Below are 17,979 nucleotides of genomic sequence, written 5' to 3'. Positions count from 1 at the left end.
ACTGAAGAGAGAGAGAGAGAGTGTGTGTGTAGAAATATGCAAGAAGATTTTTATGAAGTCTTGGTTGACAGTACATGTATGCAATGAAACTATGGAGGCCAGAGAAATAACTAACGGAAGGTAGTAGAGTCAGATAAAGTTCGAGTTCCCACCAGCCAAAGTGGAAACACCTCCTAAGGCATAGGGCATTGAGTAGTGCACTCAAAAGTATATTGCTTCAGTATTGGAGCCAAATTAGAACTAGACTCAAAGCTCTTCTGGACCCAGAAATATAATGCATAACCAAAAGAAAATTAGTCAATACAAACAAACAAAGAAATGGTATTAATGAGAGAATTAGTAGACAAGACCATTAAAACTATTTTAAATATTCTCCATGTATTCATAAAGATAGAGGAAAACATGAGCAAGATACAGAGAGAAATGGAAGGATAAAAAAAGACAAAAAACAAAAAAAAAGACCAAAATTGAACTTCTAGACATAAAGGATACCACTTCTAAAATGAAAATGGTCCAATGGATGGGATTAACAGTAGCTAAAACACTGAAGAAAATATTGTTGAATTTGAAGACATAGTAATAGAACAATACAAAATAAAAGAAAAAAACTGAAAAGGAAAACAGTGAATCAGTGAGTTGCAGACAACATCCAACAGCCTGACATAAGTATAATTAGATTTGCAGGAGAGGAGAGAGATGAGTAAACAGAAAACATATTTGATTAATGGCTAAAATTTGACAAAGTTAATGAAATTTCCAAATCCACAAATACAAGAATCACAATGAGCCCCAAGCAGAAAGAAGAAAAAGGAGAAGGAGGAGGTGGAGGAGACGACCATACCAACGGATATTACAATCAAATTTCTTAGAACCAGTAAAATAGAGAAAAACCTTAAAAGCAGCCAAAGGAAAAAGAAACATCACATACAGAAAAAGAAAGATAGCAAATATCTCATCAGAAACAATGGAAGACAAAACTTACAAGGTGCTTAATGCACATGTAAGTATTAATTGGAAATTTGGATTTACACAATGAAATAAAGAACACCGGAAATGGGAAATATATGGTAAACACTAGAAATTATTTTTTCTCTTTAAATTTATTTAAAATGTAACTAGCTTTTTACAGGGAAAATAATCACAATGAATTATGAGTCTTATAACACACTGAAGTAAAATATAACAGTGGGAGAAAGGTGGGGGGTAAATGCAAATATTCTTTTGTATGGTTCTTATACTGCATGTGACATGGTATAATGTTACTTGAAGGTAGACTTTGGTAAATTAAACATGTATACTGTAAAACCTTAGAAAGTCCACAAAACAAAATCAAACAAAAGTAAAAAATAAGACAAAATAAAAAGAGGAAGAATGAACAAAGGGGTATGTAGAAAATAAATAGCAAGATGGAAAATTTAAACAAATGTGTTTTTAAAATTACATCAGATATGAATGGTCTAAACAAATAAAAGAGATTTCTTTAGCAAGAATTAAATTTCTGTGTTCCCCATGGGGGGGAAAAAAACCTTTAAAAACAAAGTCACAAAATAAGTAAAAAGTCAAAGAATGGAAAAACACTGTGTTGCCACAGAGCAAAGGAGTGCTGAAGTGGTTTTATTAATATAAGATAGAGTAGATATTAAACTACAGAGTTTTAAAGGAATAAATAGCATGACTTTATAATGATGAAGTGGTCAGTTCAAGAAGATGTAATAATTTTAAATGTTATGAACCTACAAACAGAGCTTTAAAATATATGAAGGAACAATTGATAAAACTAAAAGAAGAACGAATCCACAATTGTAGTCAGAGATTTCAACATCTCTCCATAATTAAAAGAACACTTGAAAACACTACCAGGTTGACCTGATTGATATTTATAGAACATTCCAGCCAGCAACAGCCAGTACACTTTCTTTTTGAGTGTATATAGAACATTTACCAAGAGAGACCATACTTTGTGCCATAATACAAGGGTCAGAAAGTTTAAGAGGATTGAAATTGTACAAAATACATTCTCTAACCATAACAAGTTAATTAGAAATCAGAAAGACATCTGGAAAATCCCCAAATATTTGGAAACCAAACAAAACACATCTAAAGAAACTCTTAAGTCAAAGAAGATATCAGAAGAGAATTAAAAAAGTATTTTGAGCTGAATTTAAAGGACAGAATAAGCATGCAGCTATCAAGCAGTGCTTGGAGGGAATCCTACAGTTTTAAATACTTCTTTTGGAAAACTAGTAAGTTTAAAGTCAAATACCTAAACATGTCCCTTAAGAAACTAAAACAAAAAGGGCAAATTAAGTCAGAATAAGGAGAAATAACAAAGATAAGTGTGGAAATCATTAAAATGTAAAACATGTGAACGTTAGAGAAACACAGCAACAAGGTCAGTGAAATAAATGCCCAGCTAAACTGATCAGCAGAGAGAATGAGAACATGGTTCACCAATATCAGGAGAGGGAGAGGTGACATCACATGTTCACATGTTAACAACGAAATACTATAATCTTGACCCTGGCACCTCTCAAAGATTCCATCAATGGTGCTTGATAGACAGGGCTCAGATAATTATACTTTACATCTGTCTCTGAATGAATATAGACTTACATATATTTAAAAGTGTACAACTTAAACTTGAGATCACTTTTACTGGAAATATAAATGTTACAACTTTTTTTTTTTTAACTTTAGGTACAGTTCCATTTTTAAGACATCTGTAATAGAGGACATGCAAAAACATAAAACTGCAATGAAGACTATGGGACCACCAAAAGTTGAAGTACCTTCTCCGAAGGATTTCCTGAAGAAACATTCAAAGGAAAAAACTCTACCACCTCGTAGGTTTTATCATTCTTTTTTTTTTTTTTTTTAGATTTTACTTATTTATTCGACAGAGAGAGATCACAAGCAGACAGAGAGAGAGGAGGAAGCAGGCTCGCGGCTGAGCAGAGAGCCCGATGCGGGGCTCGATCCCAGGACCCTGGGATCATGACCTGAGCCGAAGGCAGCGGCTTAACCCACTGAGCCACCCAGGTGCCCCTTATCATTCTTTTTAATGGTAAATGTGCTAACAGATCATTTAACTAGAATTATCTTACTGCCAATGAATATTAAATGCTCATAGGTGAGAAGTTTACTTCATATTTAACAGAATCTGGCATTCTAGGAGAAAGTAGAAGTAGAAAATGTAGTGGAAAAAGAAGGTGGAGAATACTAAGTCGTCCCCAGAATAGACTTTCCCTCTGATGTGCAAGCATCTGACCTACAGCTTGGACTATCCAATAAAGCCCCACCTCCAGCCCCACAGGCCTCACCATCTTAGTTCCTAGCCAGACAATTTCAGTAACAAATAACGATTATAAGAAGAGTTTGAAACTCTAGTGAGAAGAAGATAGCCTGGCATCTAAATCCGTCTGGTCTTTTCTGCAAGAGAAGAGAATTGCAACTGTTAGACCAGTTGAAGCAACTATCAGGCATGGGCTTTAACTCTCCCAGATCTCTAAGACCATTTGGACAGTAAATGAGGCCGGTGTAATGGGGGTGCCATCATGAACGACTGGGAGACAAAGCCAGCTTCTTGGGCATGTGTGCGGTCACACAGGGCCTGTGCTTAGAAGCTTGGTTTAATGCTCTGCCTTTGCCCTCTTGAAATTCTTAATTTTTGATCAAGAAGCTCCATGTTGTCATCTTGAACTAGGCCTTGCAAATTATGTAATTAATCATGGTCATAGAGTATATAGATAGTAGGGAGAGGGCTATCTGGAAAATGGAGAGGTATGTATGCCTGAAAGCAGTTTCTTCCCATCCTGGTTTTGTCTTTCCTGATGTTTTAGGACAATAAAGAGAAGAGGGAAATTAGTCTCTCTCTTTCACAAAGTTAGCATCAAGGAAATAATGCAACATCTCAAGCCCAGCTAGGATGTTCCTTTTGACAAAAGTGAACTACTTCTCCCTATGGCAATATTTTATATCCCACAATCCTCCCTCATAACCCATAATGCCATGACAAAGGATGAGGATATTATCAGGAAAGATGGAAAATGCAAATCTAGAAGTATAACATTCTTCCATAAATTCATGTCTTTCAAAAGTCTCTATTATCTCTTTCGGGGGGAGGCTTGGTATTTTGTGACCCACAACCACTTGAGAACACTGGAAAACCTTAAAATGGAATTAGTCTATTTCGATGATATTACTTGGGTTCTCATGCATCCTCTCTAGAGTTAAGCACATTATATAACACAAATACCAAACTATATAAATCCTAAATATCAAATAAGGGAAAGGGGAAGAAGTCTATCTCTCCCCTCATAACAGGACAAAAAACCCACAAAATAATATTGTCCTTATGAATAATAAGAAGGTCGGTTGCTGCAAGAGTTGAATCCAATGAGTTAAAGGTAATATAGACCAAGGCTACTTCAAGTCTCTTTTTGGATATTCTGTCATTTAGAACTCAATAGTTTTGAAGATGGGAATTTGCTAGGCACTGAACAATACTTAACAGATACATGAACATTTCTATAAATTCAATTGCGAGAATGTCTGCATGACAACAAGGCTGTGTTGACATTGCCACTTTGATATAACCATAAGAAAACAAACCATTTGGTTTTCAGATTTATTATCATAACTCCCAAATACCTTGTGAAAAGACATCCTCATCCCATTTTCCAAGGCTTACCCCATTGCCAATCCCTATGCCTGGGGTGAGAGAAAAGATGATGTTTAAATAGACATAAGGGAAAGATAGGCACCATCCAGTGGACAACCACAACCAATCAAGGGTTGTAATTTACTCTACTTACTCACCTAAGAATGAATTATCAGTCTTTGTAAACTGCTTCCTCATTTTCTTAGAATTCAGCTTTACCTCTTATATACATTTCTAAAGCTACAGATTTCCTTATATTTACATTTGCATGTACTGTCAATTCATAATTAGGTCTCTAAATATTTTCAATGTAAGTATCAAGAGGATAAGTAACTGGGTTTTTAAGCAAACAGATTTTGCAAGCTTCATTGGGTTGAGTGTATCTGGTTGAAGGAAGCTCTTTGGGTTGTAACAACGAGCCCCTATTCTCTGCTCCAGGCTTTAAAGGAACTCCACATTCAATTTCTAACATTGCTCATCACATCTCATTAATAGATAAATCGGAAGATACTATTTTGGTAGGTCAGAGTTAGTAAATAATTTCACATATAATTCAAGCAAACATATACATTATAGTCTACATATTAAAATGCATTTTTTTCTTTCTGCCCTATAATGTAAACTCCACGAGAACAGGGACTTGTCTCTTGTTCATTGCTACATCTGCAGTTCCTGGAGCATTAACTGGGGACATAGTAATTCTCAACAAAAACACATTGTATTAATTAATGAATAAATATTAGTGATGTTTATGATAAACTCCTTTATGATATTTCTGGATGTGTAGAATTAATATCAGAAGTGTTGGCTTGCTAAGGCTGCCATAACAAAGTATCACAGACTGAGTGGCTTAAATAGAAATGTGTTTGGTACTGGTGTTAGGGCTTCAACAGATGAATACTGGGAGGCATACAATTCAGCTCATAACAAGAGGTTAATCCAGTCCTTAGACATTTAATAATATCTTTTTTCCTGCTAGTAAAAGTGACATAAACTCATAAAAATTCAAACAGCACAGCAATGAAGAAAAGCAAAGTACCTAGTAATTGTGAGGGGTGAAGATGTGGGTAAAGTTTTGTCAAGATGGCTGCTGCCTTCAGTTCTTGGAAATAAATTGTAATTCTCTTACATTTTTGCATTCTTACAAACCATTTTGAGGTGGTTCTATCAAAATAGATGAGTCAGAACGGTCACGTTGAAGAGGCTGTGTAGAAATGGCCAGTCTCATCTGCTGCTAATGAAGACAATGTGGTAGAGAGAAATAAATAAGAGAAATTCTGGATAGTAGTAATTTTAGGAAGTGAGGAACAATCAGGGAGGAGCCAACTGGAAACTTCAGCTGAGTTGCTAATTTTTATTCATTCAGCTGATGTTGGGGACAAAGCTCTTACATAATCTTCATACCTGATAATAAGAGTTCTAGTGAAAAAATCCATAATTCCTGGACTTTCATCAAGTTTGACTTATTGGTGACTTGATAGTAACTTTCCTCTGAAGAAAAAGTTACTAGTAATATTGAAATTTTTTTCAGTGAAAAAGCTAAACACTTATTATTGATAGCTTTGTAAGAAAATATTTTCACATTAGCTAGTAAAAATATACTAGTTAGCTAGCAGATGATTGGGGGGGGCTTATCTTCTCCCCTTAGACTTGGATATTGTTCTTCAATATACTAAATGATTGTGTTGTGCTTCATTCAGGGCATTTATGATTACTGATGTTCCCCTAACTACTTGAATATATTGTAAATAAAACTCTTAGGGGGGCTCTGGGTGGCTCAGTCATTTAGTGTCTGCCTTCAGTTCAGGTCACAATCCCAGGGTACCTGGGACGGAGCCCTGCTTCAGGATCCCTGTTCACTGGGGAGCCTGCCTCTCCCTCTCCCACTCGCCCTGGTTGTATTCCCTCTCTTGCTGTCTCTCTCTGTCAAAGAAATAAATAAAATCTTTAAAAAAAAAACCCTCTAATATACTAGTGGTAAAATATCAAGATATTATAAATAATATTGAATAGCAATGTTTATAATTTAATATTAACAAGAAAATGTTGTGTTTAACAGAAAAAAAGTTTGATCGGAATGAGCCCAAAAAGCCTCCCGTGCCCCTGAGGACTGAGCATCCAGTTATGGGAATACAGAGTGAAAAAAATTTTATAAATACAAATGCAGCCGATGTCATCATGGGAGTGGCTAAAAAGCCTAAGCCAATTTATGTTGACAAAAGGACTGGAGACAAGCATGATCTTGAAACCTCTGGACTAGTTCCAAAATACATCAATAAAAAGGTAGCCTTGTGATGTAGTAATGAGACCTTAGATGCAAATAATTTAAGTATAGTGTTCAAAATGATCATCCATATTATTAGTAATAGCGTTCTCACTGGGCAAATTATTCCTCTACAATCTGTGTTTGGTCCAAATCTAATGTGAGGAAGTTATGGAGATTTTGAAATTAATAGCATCACATAGTCCAGTAGAGGAAAACTCTCATTGTTTCCTTTAATTTCAGCTTTTAATATATTCAACAGTTACAGCAAACATCCTCTAAAAGATGTCAATTTTTAGTGTGGTGGAAATTTCATGAACAGCACAGTCATTACTATGAGTCATTACTAAGAAATAACCTTTCAGAAAGTCCTGATATTTAGTCATTAGGTTATAATATCTTGGTAACAGAATGAGGAAAAATGAAGAGGAAGATGATTTTAGAGTCATCCATCCTATCAATGTAGTGTAAATGAATCACATTACAATTTCAACTTGAATGTGTCTGGAATAAAGCAGACCTTAAAAGCACTGTACAATAATCTAGTCCTTTTGGGACCTTCATCTCTATCTGAAAAGGTGCTTACCAGAGAGGCATACAATTTCATTGTTGAGAATTATAGGACCTTCAGTTTGTTTAGATATAGAAGATCTTTAAAATTTAAAGAGCTTACAAAAATACCTTATGCAAAACCTATTTTACTTTGTATGCTTACACAGTGTAAAACTGCTTGGAACACATGTAGTAAAATATGAATGCAAAATCCTAAAGAATGATAATCCATAACAATAAACTGTGGCAAAAAAGAAAGGAAGGACAGAAGGAAGAAAGGAAGGAAGAGGAAAAACAGAAATTGCAATAGTGCTGTATGAGGGGTTTACATGGAGGTAGTCCAAGGATCTACCATGATGAATCCAACGCCTGCTCAAAATCAAAACAGGAACCTCACAGCTGTTGTCAGAGTACACTTACTCTCTGCGAAACTCCTGTCACTCATTAAGCTAAGACACTTTCGGGAGACTTTAGCAGGTGTCTAAGGGTTGGCAGCACGTGGCGATGAAGTTATTTCCGGCTTCTATGAATACTTCCTCGGGTGCCCTGAAGGCTTCTCATAGCCCTTGTCCCAATGGGGGTGGAAAAACAGAAATTTCACTCTTCTGGCTGGCTCTTTAAGGCAACTTCCAAACCATTATTTATCCACTAGGATGTAAAACACTTCTTCTTTGCTGGTTATGCCACCAACAGCCCACGCTCTGCCCCTCCTTCTGGCTGCCTTCTGCCTAAGCTGTCCACTTCAATAAATTTTCTGTCCTGAAGAGAAAATTGAGAGTATTTGTCATGGAGACAGAAAAATATTAAGTTAGCCTCCTGGTGCTTGTTTACCACACCATGCAAACACTCTGCACCCATTAGACTCTTGGTGTTGCTGGCTGGGCCTTCAGGGCTCATGAAGGACTTTCTCAGCTTACTCTCCACTGATCAGAGCTGCGTTTTTAAGACTTGGGGCACCTGAGTGGCTCAGTCAGTTGGGCAGCTGCCTTTGGCTCTGGTCATGATCTCAGGGTCCGGGGATCGAGCCCACATACTGCTCCTCGATCAGCCGGGAATCTGCTTCGCCCTCTGTCCTTCCCCTGCTCATTCTCTCTTTCTCTCTCTCTCTCAAATAAATAAATAAATAAATAAATAAATAAATAAATAAAATGCTACGTGAAGGAAATTATAAAGTTTTAAAAAAGATAAAACCTATTAATGGTAAGTGAGAGATCAAGTCTTTAAAGGGCAATGCCATTTTTTAAAAAGTGAGGGAACCTCATGTTTTAGTTTCCAGTATAATATTGTGTGCGCATTTGTGCCATGGGAAACCATCTGTGAAAACCAATAGAAGCACTGATGATTGCCTGAGGTCCACGGCAACGGACGTGAGACCTCGTCTCAAATTCTGTCTCTGCCACTTAACTCTGTGATCTTTCTCACGTTATTAGATTTATCACAGGGTTGTAGTGAGAATTAAATGATATAAAATCTATCAAGTACTTGATACACTATCTGGCACCTAATAAAATTTCCATAGAGAGTGGGTATTAGTAATTATGACATTTAGAATATGCATTAGCCCTTAGTGGTCCAGCACTGGGAATATTTCAGATCCCTGAAGCTTTTAGCCATGTGCAAGACATTTCTTCTTCCTAAAATATATTACGTTATTCCCCTTATTAAACAGAATATGCCCAATATAATTTAATGTTTTGGTGATGACTCAGAATCATTGTTATGAGCATCAGTAACTACTTAGTTGTGATGAAATTTTTCCCTCAGTGTTTCCTGAAATGAATTGGACTATTTACCACTGCTCTAACTTACCAGAATACTGTGCACTTAGAATTTATTTGTAGAGTGTTTTGCAACTTGCCAGAACACACTTATAGCTAGGATTTCAAACTCTCCTTTTTTTTTTTAGCCAGGATGGGTTAAGTTATGCTTTGGTAAAAAAAAAAAATAACCCCAATTTCAGCAGCTAAAAGCAAGTAAGTTTTATTGTTTGCTTATGCTCCATGTCCATTAAGGGTTGGAAGCTCTTCTTCTTGTCCTCATTCCAAGACCCAGGCAAACTGAAATATTTCCCATCATTATACTGAGTAGAAAAAGAACATGGCAAGTCATCTATTAATTCTTGAGGCTTCTACCCAAAAGGGACAGAGGCTACTTGCACTATCACTGGGCAAGTCAGGTCACATGATCACATCTTACTTCAAGTGGATGGGCAAAGTGTTGTCTCATCAACTGCCTAGAAGGAGAAGAACCAGAAGCTTTACAAATAATTTTAATGACTATCCTACCACCTAACAGCTGCTTCCTCCAAGAGCTTTTCACTGAGTTCCTTATTTATCTAAAATAGATCCTATTTCTTTCTTCCCCTTACTATTCTTTGCTTCAGTTTGGAGCACTGATACATATATTATTTTATACTCTATTTTTCGTTGAGTTTCTCTCACCACACAATACACATTCCATAAGGACAGAAACCTTGTCTTTCTTATTCACTAGTATACCTGGCATCAAGTAAATTCTCAAATAATTTTTTGAAAAGTAAACAAGGAATAGTATAGTTCAAGTTCTGTACGCAGTGATATCAAGCATAGCTGCTAGTCTGAAAAAAAATCACAGCAGATTGTTTCACTGTCAGTCCTTGTAAGCAGCCCAGGAAACTTCAAAATGGATTTTGCATCCCCAAAACAACCTTAGGGTCCCAAGTGTTTTTACTTAAAGCAGATGTGCGTTGTGTATTTGGTTTTTTACTATACTTTGGAAGCATTTGTCCTCTTTTATGTAAGGAGAACTTGCAAAAGAGACCTCAAGATATTCAAGATATTTAAAGGTAAAAGCTGAAGCACCTAAAAGAAATAAAGAAAAGCCAACTCTTAGAGGTAAAACCAGGGCTGAGTCATCAGCCAGGAACAGGTGCTGGAAACATTCAGAAGAGAAAAAACAAGCAGCCACAATAACAATTCAGATGGTTTTAAAAGCCGAGAATCAAATAGTTCCCAATGGGAAAAGAAAAACAAACAAGCAAACATTGAATTTTGTCAATTTGCCATGTTTGGAGCAAAGGCTTTGCTCCAAAATATCTGTAACACTTCTTTTTCTCCCAGTCATTAGTTGATATGTGCATGTATGTAAGACTGCATTCAGAATATTAATTTTTTTCTGAAACATCCTTATAAGGATTATGGCGTCACACCAGAATATATATGTAAGCGAAATGAAGAAGTTAAGAAAGCCCAAGAAGAATATGATAATTATATCCAGGAAAACCTTAGGAAAGCAGCTATGAAAAGGCTGTCCGATGAAGAAAGAGAGGCCGTTCTGCAGGTAAGTGTTCTGTAGTTTATATTCACATGGGGTAGTACTTTGGAACATCTCTGAAAGAAGGGTCCATCCCCCATCAATGACTATTATAAGCCTGCATCTTGACTTTGAATCAGAACACTCTCTTTGGGTTATGGTGAGGAGAATGTGCAGTACACTGACTCTTTGGGGAGAGCAAAAGTTATTTAGGAATTATTAGATAATATTTTGTTTCCAATTTTGTGAACTTCTTTTTTTTCCTGGGGGTAGTTAATGTTGTATGAAGCCCGCCTTCTGCTTCAGCCAACATGAGTAAGGAAAGCCAAAAGGCATTTTTATTTTTCTTGTCATGTCCCTAGATTTTTCAAAAATAATATCCATAAAATAGACATTTTTCACTAGATGGAGCTCTAGAATAATTGAAGCTGCTCTTAGGCCAACGTTTTTTTTCTTTCCTATAAGCCAAATGTCCAAATTTTAAAATAAGCAGGTGTTAGGGTTTTTAAAAATATATTTCCTTTTTTTTGAGTAAAATAGGCATAGAGATATATGATCTTATGTGTTTACTGCAAGTCTTTTATCTGAAGCATATACAATATCATTAAAGAATATTTATTAAGCACCTAATTGTACTCTTCTATAGTCAATGATATCTCTTATAGAGGTAAAACTAGTACTTTATTCTTGTTTTGTTGTTTTGAAAGATTTCTACAAAGTCATTTCTAGTGAACTTTTAAAAACAGAAAAAAAAAATTTGTCCACATAAACTTCTGTTGAAACTAGATTAGTAAGCTGTTTAAATTCCTAATATTTTATTAATGTTATAATCATATTAAACATTTACTAATTCCTGTTTTGCATTAAATATCATGCTTAGCCTCAAGGATATTAAAAAGGACATAAGATAAAATTCTACTATAGATAATGTTATCATATGATGGAGGAGAGGTGATATGTATATATGCACATATGTAGATGTGTGTGTGTATGTGTGTGTGTGTTAGGTAGAGATCTAGGTTTTATCAGGTTCTAAGGCAGAGTATCTGATGAAGGATTTAGCTTGGTCTTAAACTGCAGAGTAAGAGGGTCTTCTGGACAGCAGAACTGACCTAAGGGCAAAGACTGTGTCTCTTTGTTGACAGCAGTCTCCTTTGTGCCTAACTTGGTGCCACAGTATAAACACGGACGCTAAATATTGGTGTGCTGGAAAGAAGAAAGGAAGAAGGTAGGCAAGAAGGCTAGCGGACATGGAGGTGGGACTTTGGATGTCATTTTCAGAGTACTGGTTTTTGGTCCATTCTCTCTCTCCCTTTCTCTCTTGCTCTTTCTCCTTCTTGCACTCCACCTCTCTGAATCTACCATTTATAGAAAGTACATGCTTGTGTGAAAGCCAGGTTTTTATATCTAACCAATGCTGAAAAAAAAGAACACAAAACCACCAGTGGATAGATCATCCAGACAGAAAATCAATAAGGAAACCTCAGCCTTAAACAACACCTTAGACCAGACGCACAGAGAGATACAGAACATTCCATCCAAAAACAGAATACACATTCTTCTCAAGTGTTCTTGAGAACGTTCTCCAGGATAGATCGTATGTTAAGCCACAAAACAAGTCTCAATAAATTTAAGAAGACTGAAATCATATCAAGCATCTTTTCCACTTCTAACAGTATAAAACTAAAAATCAAATACAAGAAGAAAACTGGAAAAATCACAAACATATGGAGATTAAACAATATGCTAATGAACAACTAATGGTTCAATGAAGAAATCAAAGGAGAATTCAAAAAATACTTTGGGGGTGCCTGAGTGGCTCAGTCAGTTAAGTGTCTGACTCTCTGTTTTGGCTCAGGTCATGATCTCAGGGTTGTGAGGTCACGCCCTATGTCGGGCTCCATGCTCAGTGTAGTCTGCTTGAGATTCTCTGTCTCCTCTCCTTGGGCCTCTCCTCCTGCTTCCACATTCTGTCCCTAAATAAATAAAATCTTAAAAAAAAATACTTTCAGGCAAATGAAAATAGAAAAACAACCAAAATCTATGGGATGACAGTTTAAGAGGGAATTTTATAACAACAAAAATCTCAAGCAAACCATCTAACTTTACACCTAAGGGAACCAGAAAAAGAGGAACAAAAGAAGTCCAAAGTTCTGGAAGGAAGGAAATAATAAAGATGGAATAATAAAGAGTGGAAATAAATGAAATAGAAACTAAAAAGACTAGAAAAGATCAATGAAAGTAAGAGCTGATTCTCTAAAAAGATAAACTAAATTAATCTTTAGCTAGGCTCAGAAAGAAAAAAGAGGGCCTAAATAAATCAGAAGTGAAAGAGAAAAAATTACAACTGAACACAGGAATACAAATGATCATAAAAGAATACTATGAATAGGTCTATGCCAACATTTCAGATATCTAAAAGAAAAGGATAAATTCCTAGAAACATACAGTCTTCCAAGACTGAATCATGAAGAAGTAGAAAATCTGCATAGACCAAGTACTAGTAAGTAGATTTAAACAGTAATCAGAAAACTCCCAACAAATAAAAGTTCAGGGCCAGATGGCTTCACTGACAAATTCTACCAAACATTCAAAGATTTAACATCTATCTTCCTCAAACTCTTCCAAGAAATTGAACATGAAGGAAACCTTCCAAATTCATTTTACAAGGCCAGCATTACCCTGATACCAAAACAATTCAAGGACACAACATACGCTTGCAAATCATAGTACGTAAATATCCCTGTTGAACATCATACAAAATCCTCCACAAAATATTAGCAAATCAATTTCAACAATTCATTAAATATATCATTTACCATGATCAAGTGGGATTTATTCCGGGGATGAAAAGATGGCTCAGTATCCATAAATCAATCAATATTGATATAACATAGTAATAAAATGAAGGATAAAAACCATATGATTATCTCAATAGACGCAGCAAAAGCATTTGACAATATTCATCATCAGTTTAATGATAAAATCAACATAATAAAGGCTGTCTATGACAAGCCCACAGCTAACATCATGTGAACAGTGAAAAACAGAACTTTTCCTTTAAGATCAGGAATAAGACAAGATGCTCACTCTTACCACTTTCATTCAACACAGCACTGGAAGTGCTACACAGAACAATTAGGCAGGAAAAAGAAATAAAAGCCATTCAAATTGGAAAAGAAGTAAAACTCCCTACTTGTGGATGACGTGATTTTATATATAAAGACTCCTCAAAACATCTCTTAGAACTAGTAAACAGGGAAGCCTGGGTGGCTCAGTGGGTTAAGCCTCTGCCTTCCACTCAGGTCATGATCTCAGGGTCCTGGGATCGAGCCCCACATCGGGCTCTCCATTCAGCGGGGAGCCTGCTTCCCCCTCTCTCTCTGCCTGCCTCTCTGCCTACTTGTGATCCCTCTCTGACACATAAATAAAATCTTTTAAAAAAATAAAATAAAATAAGTCTGGGGATGTAATATACCCATGATGACGCTAGTCAGTAATATTGTGTCATATATTTGAAAGTGTGAATCTTAAAAGTCTTCATCCCAAGAAAAAAACATTTTATATCTTTGTACAGTGACACGGTAGCTAGACTCATGCTGATTATTCCATAATGTATACGAATATCAAATCATTATGTTGTATACCTGAAACTGATATAATGTAATATTCTACTTTAAAAAAAAAAAACAACACAGGAAAAGAGAGGAATAAGAACTTCCCTCAGAAGGAAAAGGCTCCTCTGTTCTGTGTTTTTTTGGCTCTAGGGGAAAAGCAGCCCTCAGTTTCCTAATATGGTCACTGCAGATTTGATAGGCTAATAGCAGACCCTTCCTATATGTCTTATTACAGGTACTCTAGTTACCATGGTAACGGAGGCATCAGCTCTGGTCCTGATAAACCCTATCACGTTTCCCAACCTGAGTAAGAGCTGCCCACAGCACTAATAAGACAGTATATATAGTTGTATGTCCCTGAGTAGGCCACATCCTGCTCATTTTTCATAAAATAACGTTTTCACTATACCTAGGATCACCTGGTCTAATGATTTCACAATTCCCATTAGACATATGAGGATATAAAATGCAAATATATTAAGTTTTATTTGTTTATCTATTCATTCACTTGAACAGGCACTGTTTCCAGCCCAGGGGATACTACTGTCCGTGAGACAAATGCACTCTTTACCATCAGTGAACTTCAAGTTTGATTTACACTTGCCCTTGGTCCCAAAATTAGTAAGGAGAAGAACAGGGACTAAAACCCACATCGGCCAGTTCCTAGGCCAGTGCTCCCCCATGACATTGTACACGCGTGCATAGAAAGTAACAAAAGGAAGCTTGTCCGAGATCCAGCAGGAAATACAAGGCACCACCAGCCAGGATTCTGAAGGGCAATTAGGAAGGAACTATTTACAAAAGAAAAGCAGGGCTAAGGGAGCCAACAACAACAACAAAAAACTCCGAAGCACCCCAGGACTAAGGGCAGTGGGAATCCATCACTACCCAAGGCTCAAAGGGGAGAGGCAAGAAACAGTGTTACCAGAGCCTGGTAAGATCTGGAGCCTGGAAGAGGGGGCTACTGAGCAGTGTTGCTTTCAGACACTGTGAGTCAGAACGAGGTCCAGGTAGCATCAAGGGAGAGGAAGAAGAAATGCCCCAACCTCCCTCTCTTCCCACCAGGCTGGAGGTCGAAAGAGCGGGGCGATGGCGTGGGGAGCCACCCTGCCCTGGTCCCCAAGCAGACGAGATCCTTCATGAACCAAAGGCACTTCTTATTTTATGACTGCTTCTCCCTATTTGAAGCTTTTCTCAAACTAACAATAAAAAAATAAAATAAAATAAAATACAAAAGAAAAAGTCAACTAAGAAAAAAAGAAAATCACTATTCCTGCAATGACTAAAAGATTTTTTTTTAATGAAATAACAGAAATAAGTCTTAAAAACAGCAGAGAGGCTATGTCAATATAATATATCAGTTACATTTAGTTCCCATCCCTGCCTGTTGACTTTGATCCAAAGGTTTTTGTACACACTGGAAGATAAAGCAAACTGTCCTTTAAAAGATAAAGGCTGCAGAGAAAAAGTGTAGCTGCTGTGACCACAAGTAATGTGGAAATACCACTTAAGGAGCTATGAAAAACCTTTGATATTTGAAAGTGTATAAATGCATAGATTTCCTCCCTGCGGTACATACCCCTGTGGAGCACTGTGGACACATAGTTCCTGTTTCATAATGAAAGGCTATGAAAAAGGAATTCTTCTGAGGACGCCTTTTTGGAATACATCTCATACACTCTGAAGAACTGTGCTAACCCATCCCCCTCTTTTTAACATGTAACCTGGACGTTTTTCCTCATTCCTTGCCTTTCCTTCAATCTTTCATTTCGTCTCACTCTGTAAGTGTTCAAAATCTGTTGCCCTTTTCCCCAGCCAACCTGGTCTTTACAGTGTCCCTTCTCCCTAGCATCATGGCCCACCTAAGCACAGGAATAAATCACTGAAAGTTTATCATCTCCCAAAAGTTTCTACAAGATAAAATTTTTACTATGAGGGCTTATTATGAAGATACTATTATATAAGACGCTTCTAATCTTGTCTTACACCTAAATATCTAGTCATGGATTTCAAGCACCATATTTTCAAGGCAATATTTTATTTATTTATTTATTTGAAGATTTAGTTTATTTCTTTGACGGAGATCACAAGTAGGCAGAGAGGCAGGCAGAGAGAGAGAGCAGGGGGCAGGGAAGCAGGCTCCCCGCTGAGCAGAGAGCCTGATGCGGGGCTGATCCCAGGGTCCTGGGATCATGACCTGAGCCAAAGGCAGAGGCTTTTACCCACCCAGGTGCCCCAAGGCAATATTTGAAATTCACCTTTCAGTTTGGCCTTTTGTTTTTGTGTAAATAAAGTAATTTGTATACCTATAGTGAATAACAGAAAGTGTTAATTTTGCGAAAGTTTCATAGCTTGAATTTGATTAGAGGTTTCAGCCCATTTTGTCAATGAGACCCTCTAGTGCACTGTGATGAGAAATGGGGACCAGGCAGATGAAAAGAACCTTTATTGCTCCTTAGAGATCCCTAATTTTGAATCTGTCAGCTTCTGAGAATATAAAGCATTAACTACATTACTGAATTAGCATGTGTGTTACATTTAATGACATCTCAGTTATTTCTGGTATACATTAATGGAAAGCATAGACCCCTTGACTATATGAAGCATTCTTTCTAATATATTGAAAAAATACATAAAAGATCATCTCCTGTTACATTGAATTTTGGCATTTTGTACAACGCCATTTAGTCAAATATAAGCAAACATGCCATGGGAGTCCAAATCTGGTCTTTTGATGAATGGGGATAATGGTTCAAAACTATAAAATTCTTTTTTTTTCATTAACATATCCTGTATTGTTTCAGGGGTACAGGTCTGTGATTCATCAGTCTTAAACAATTCACAGCACCCACCATAGCACATACCCTCCCCGACAGAACTATAAAATTCTAAAGAAAAAAACTAAAATTTTTATAAGAAATAACCTCCTATTCAAAAATATGTCTTGCTTGGGGAAGGGGGGGGGCATCGATTCTCACGTGTTTTTACCAAAGCATTTGCTGTGAGCTTAGTTTCATACTACTCATAACTCAGCATATGCATATTTAATGGCAAAAACGAGTAACAGTAACATTAAAAACAGAGCAAATAAATACTCCCTCTGGGAACTGAGCGCACAATCGAGGACAGGATTTGGCCTCTGCACAGTATTTTCTGTTACTGTAGCCAAGGACTCGATAAATACATATCATTTTGTAAAGTTATTTTCATCAGTTTCCTTTACCTATTTACATTTCTCTTCACTGTATTTTTTTTAACCATTTCCATTACTTTCGCAGCTACCTATTTACAGTTCTCATTCCCCTTTGCAGGGGCTGAAGAAGAACTGGGAGGGGGTGCAGAAGGAGTTTCAGTCCCTCTCGGTGTTCATCGACTCCATCCCAAAGAAGATCCGCAAGCAGAAGCTGGAAGAAGAAATGAAGCAACTGGAACATGACATCGGTGTCATCGAAAAGCACAAAATCATTTATATTGCCAATAAGTAATAATAGATTTAAAAAAAAAATAGAGTCATTTTAACATAGGGGGATAAAGTGAAACTTTGCCTTTCAAAGGGGAAAATACTATGAAGAGAATAAAAATAGTTTTGACCAAAA

The 17,979-nt window shown here is 36.6% G+C and overlaps 1 protein-coding gene across 3 annotated transcripts in view; it reads left to right on the top strand.

Annotated features, from left to right (window-relative positions):
• The window catches only part of ENKUR (enkurin, TRPC channel interacting protein), a 23,879-nt gene extending 5,900 nt beyond the window's left edge, over positions 1–17,979 (top strand). For 2 of the 3 annotated variants that reach the window (XM_032349650.1, XM_032349648.1), the window contains exons 2-5: positions 2,698–2,843; positions 6,720–6,943; positions 10,647–10,793; positions 17,695–17,979. In XM_032349650.1, the coding sequence (XP_032205541.1) occupies positions 2,698–2,843; positions 6,720–6,943; positions 10,647–10,793; positions 17,695–17,868 (691 nt within the window). In that variant the 3' untranslated portion in view covers positions 17,869–17,979. Of the gene's footprint in view, positions 1–2,697; positions 2,844–6,719; positions 6,944–10,646; positions 10,794–11,911; positions 12,574–17,694 lie in introns of those variants that run through there. The other variant, XM_032349649.1, reaches the window with a different exon arrangement.

Source organism: Mustela erminea, chromosome 6 (genome assembly GCF_009829155.1).
Source record: "Mustela erminea isolate mMusErm1 chromosome 6, mMusErm1.Pri, whole genome shotgun sequence".
In the NCBI taxonomy this organism is placed as follows: domain Eukaryota; kingdom Metazoa; phylum Chordata; class Mammalia; order Carnivora; family Mustelidae; genus Mustela; species Mustela erminea.
Note: the sequence above shows the minus strand (reverse complement) of the source record. Positions and strands in the feature narration are given on the sequence as shown.